Source organism: Tupaia chinensis, unplaced genomic scaffold (assembly GCF_000334495.1).
Source record: "Tupaia chinensis unplaced genomic scaffold, TupChi_1.0 Scaffold000039_1, whole genome shotgun sequence".
Classification (NCBI taxonomy): domain Eukaryota; kingdom Metazoa; phylum Chordata; class Mammalia; order Scandentia; family Tupaiidae; genus Tupaia; species Tupaia belangeri.
Genome location: NW_006159494.1, coordinates 544,294 through 549,392, shown reverse-complemented (window position 1 = coordinate 549,392; position 5,099 = coordinate 544,294). Strand labels below are relative to the sequence as shown.

The window sequence follows — 5,099 nt, the reverse complement described above, 5'->3', positions numbered from 1 at the left end:
GGCATGTGCACTCACCAGAAAGACAGAGAGAGACAGAGAGACAGAAAGCGAGAAATTATCCTCCAGGCGGGATGACCGCACTGCAATTCCTTCTCCTCCATTCTCTTTCTGGGATCTTGGGCATGCATGCACATGCACCTGGTGTGAGTTTAAGCCACTGGGTCCAACACTTGAATCGCAGTCAACTACAAGGGAGTCCAGCGACATAGCCATTATGCCAACTACTGGTCCCTTTAACGAGGTTTTCTTATCACACATAGGGGAGATATTACGAGTGTGATTGTGGGAAAGGGAGACTTCAAAAAGTTCGTGGAAAATGTGTGCCCCCCCCCTTTTTTTTTCAAATTTTAAGAAATAATGTTAAGAATACAAATACAAGCAGGCAGTGAAAAAAAAATCTATTAAAATGAGTGTTGAGAAATTAAAGCAAGAAATGTGGAATGATAAAAAGATACTTAAAAATTCTGAAGCATATTCTACTTGATCAAAACAACATTCAAAAGTAGAATGCCCTTATTACCAGTAGAACCTTGTTTCGTTTTTAAACAAATCTAGGTTCCGTTGCTATTGTTTTATCTGAGTGCTGAAGTCACATAGCTAACATCTGTAGTTGTGTTTCTACTATTTTTTTTTGTATCTTTTCATGATGTTTTACAAAAAGGATCTAAAAGAGATAGTATGATAATTTTTGTGAGTTCTGGCAAATGCAGTTGTAAAAGTGGAAAATCTTACATAGAAACAAATTTTTATAAACTTTTGCATTTGTACAGTACTAAAAAAAAGGTAAGATTTTAAAGAAACAATTATGGTAAAAGAGTAGATATAGAGAAAAATGTCAAAGTTTACTTCCGGTGGTTCGTCTGTTTGCAGAAATTAGCTTATTGTTCCAGTGTTGCTGTTCCGCTCTGAACTATCTGTGTGTATGTAAAATGTACCAGCAAGAAGATCAGGTCAAGGAAGGTCTTTTCTGTTCTCTTTTCTGATAGTCAAAAGGCTTCTGACATTTTTGTTTATCCTTCATTCTTAGGCCAAGAGTACAATTTTCTGAAGATGGAACCTGGAGAAGTAAACTCACTTGGAGAAAGATATGACTTTGACAGTATCATGCACTATGCCAGGAACACCTTCTCAAGGTTGGAGTCTCAGGTTATACCTTTTGACTTTTAATTCCTTCCCTCCATGTGTCTCCTCACAAAGCTATGCTTGTTATTACAGCTACTGAGTCGTCAGAAAAGTCATGTCATATTTTTCTATGCAAAAATGTGTCATGACATTTCCGACGACCCACTAGAACCACTTTCAAATATTGCTGCATCATCGCAGAAATAACGTAGAAAAATAGTGATTAAAATGGATAGCCATTAGCAGACATTTAAAAGATATTTTTATATTGCCTATCTGAGTTTAAAGGGACAATTAAAATGGAATAGATTATTGGGTCATTGAAAATGTTGTGACACATTTTTGTATAGAAAAACATAGAAAAATACGTCATGACTTTCCTGATGACCTAATCTTTTGAACTAATTTATATTCCTAAATTATTAGAGGAAGTTCTAAATTATTTTCAACAATTACCAAACCATTGAGCATCTGAAATTGACAAAGTATTGTTTAATGACAATTAGGTAGTCATAAATCCATTAGTTTCTTAGTTGTTGAGCTGGAATATAACATGCTGTTTGTAACTTGTGGTTTTTACTGGGTATTTTTCATTAATCAAATGGCACTTATTCTCAAAAATTGATGTTACTAAATGGATTCTCAGAGAGGAGGTTAGGAAGTTACTTAATGTGATTTACTATTATAGCTTAAGATTATTAACCTTAAAGTTATTTCCTTAATGACCGAGTGCTATTTTTAAAGAAGGCAATAATTTTGGGGTTTTGATCTACTTCTTTTGATCATCTAAAGATCATGCCATCAAGCAGGTACTTCCCAAGTAAGGAAATGGTCAATCATTGGAAATTCATCCCTTTTTCCACTTATGCCCATTTTACATATGTCCATTTCGGCCCATTCTTCAGGTGCATTTATATCCATTTCACAATTAATTAACACCTATTTCTAGAAGGAAAGTCAAGAAAACATTTAATTTTTTAAACAAAAAATTTAAATTCTTGTTAAGTAAGGAAGACTGTACAAAAGAGCTCTTTTTTAAAATAGAGAGGCAAAGCATTAATGAAGACAAAGGAATAGTGGTATTATCTGTTGAAGATAATTTATAGTTTTATCAACTGGATTAGGGAGAAATGTTCACATGTTGAAATATTCACTTTGTAAGCTAAATAACGTGATTGAATGTATAAAAGAAAATGAAATAAAAAATATATTTAAAAAAATTTGAAGGTTTTTGACACTGAGTGCTTATGCTTGCCCAATATCAAAAGAACCTCAAACTTGAGTTCTTAATAGTTGGATACACTTCAAAATTATCCTGGTTTTTTTGGGGCCAGCAAGTGGTGTAGTGGTTAAGGCACTGGACTCCCACATGGCTGACCATGGTTCAAGTCCCAGATCTGGAGTCTTGAAACTCACACTGGGCATATGTGTGTGCATGCCCAAAATCCTGAGAGAAGAACTAAGGACAAGGGACTGCAGTGTGGCCATCCCCCACCAGGGGGGCTGAGTGTAATTTCTTGCTTTCTATCTCTCTCCGGCAAGCGCATGCATTGTATAGCAAAATCTCTCAAAAAAAAAAAAAATTACTGTTTTTCAAAAGCCAGACTTATTATTAATAAAATTCACTTTTAAATGTATTTTTAAAATTATTCTCATCTAATATATATGTTATTGTATATTTGTGCTCAAAGATAATCAATATTGAAATATTTATTGCTTCTAGAATTTGAATTTAACTTTTGGTAGACATACACCCCAAAATTTGGCCTGAAATTACTCTTAATGAGTTATAATATTTAATTTTTAGGTAATGCTTGGTATTGAACTTTCTGTAGAAACATATAACAAATGAAAAGTTGGGTTCCCTTCAACCAGTGCACCAATCTTACGCTGCTAAGTTATACTATCTAGAACTAAACTGAATTTTGATTCTTTGAAACAGAAAAAGAGAGTGAAGAAAAACAATCTAGTCTTTCTTTCTTCATAAATGTTAAAATTTTACCACAGTTTGAAATATATATATTTCCCTTTATTCTTTACTCCTTTTATTTTATTTTTATTTTATTTATACACCCACTAGAGAAAGACAGAGAATGGGAACAGGAGAAATCTCCCCCTCCCAAAAATAATAGATAGCCACACTGCAGTCCCTTCTCTTCCATTCTCCTCTTCTTGGATTTTGGGTATCCACATATCCACCTACCATGTTTTTCAAGCCACTGAGTGTGGGACTTGAACTGTGGAGTCGGCCATGTGGAATACAACCGCCTTAACCACCATGCCACTGACTGGCCCTCTTTACTCCTTTTGTAAGTTAAATTGCTTCTCTCCCCATATATCACTCTGTTCTTGCTGCCTGTAGCCTACGTTGTCCACATTTGTCTTTGTGTTCTGTATCTGCCAACCTTGATTAATTATTGTTTTTGTTTCAAAACTGTCCTGTTTATTTTCCATAATAAACATATTTCTACAGGGCACATGAAAATGTTAGAAGGAGAGTAGTCTGACTACACCAGGTCACAGTATTTTATTCTTTTCAGTCTTTAGAAAGGCTGTTAATTAACTTATTTTTAAATTACTGATTTCTGGAAATCAAAAATTCAGTTGATGATAATGTGTTTAGTATCCTCAACTGGACTGGTGTGAAATACGTTCATGTTGGGTAAATTCAACTTACAAGCAAAGTGATGTATAGTGATTAAATGTATACAATAAAATAATAATAATAACAATTTGACACAGTGATCAGTCCCTCTCCACAAAGCATTTGAAGTATCTTTTTAAAGTTATATAAAAAACACTCATCATATTATTTGGTGCACAGTTTTTAAAATGTGGTGTTATCCTGTTTGTCTATTTTTAGTTTTGTTGTCTGTGCTTTTGGTGCTATCTCCAATAAATCATTACCACATCCAATGTCAGTAACCTTCCCTTTAGTTTTCTCTAGGGATTTTGTGATTTTGTATCTTTTGTACAGATCTTTAGCACATTTTCAGTTATTTTTTTTAAAATCAGCATCATTATTAGTTTTACCACCATCTTTATTGAAAAGATTGTCCTTTTTCCATTGAATGGAATTCTTGTCAAAGATAAATTTAACCACATACACGAGAGTTTATTTCAGAGTCCCTTATTTTGTTTCAGTATCTATAGGTCTGTTTTATGCCAGTACCACACCGTGTGGATTATTTCAGTATTATATTATGTTTTGAAATCCTTTCAAAGTTGTGTGAGTTCTCTCTTTGTTACTCTTTTTCAAAATTGGTTTTGCTATTCGGTATGGCTTGAGATAATACATGATTTCTAGGGTAAGTTTTTCTATTTCTGCAAAAAAAAAAAAATACAATTGGGATTGCCATGAATCCACAGATTTGTTTAGATAATATTAACATCTTAACAATATTAACGCTTCTAGCCCATGAACATGAAATCTTACCATTCATTTGTTTCTTCGTTAGTTTCTTTCCACAATGTGTTTTCAGTCATCACCATACAAGTGTTTCACCTTTTTGTTTAGGTTTATTACTTAGTATTTTATTTATTAGGTTCTACTGGAAATACCATCCATTTCTTTTTAGGATTGTTCCTAGTGCAGAATGATGCAATGGTTTTTTTAAATGTTTATCTTGTATTCTGCAACTTTGGTGAAATAGTTTATTAGCTTTAACAGTTTTTTTGAAGAATATTTAGGGTTCTCTGTGCAAGATAATAATGTCATCTGTGAGCACAAATTATTCACAGGTTTCTTTACAATTTGGATGCCTTTTCTTCCTTTTTCGTGCCTAATTGATTTGACTGGAAGTTTCAGTGCTATGTTGAATAGAAGTGGCAGGAGTGGTACTTCTTTCCTTGATCCTGATTTTAGAGGAAAAAAATTTCAATTTTTACCATTAGGAGTTAGCTGTGAACTTTACATTTATGGACTTTATTATATTGAGGTAGTTTCCTTCTAATCCTTGTTCATTTAGTGTTTACCA

General features: G+C 33.3%; 1 protein-coding gene across 1 annotated transcript in view; it reads left to right on the top strand.

The window, feature by feature from the left end:
• The window catches only part of TLL1 (tolloid like 1), a 242,887-nt gene that overhangs the window by 129,636 nt on the left and 108,152 nt on the right, over nt 1–5,099 (top strand). The window contains exon 7 of the mRNA XM_006140658.3: nt 1,028–1,133. Within this exon, the coding sequence (XP_006140720.1) occupies nt 1,028–1,133 (106 nt within the window). The remainder of the gene's footprint in view (nt 1–1,027; nt 1,134–5,099) is intronic.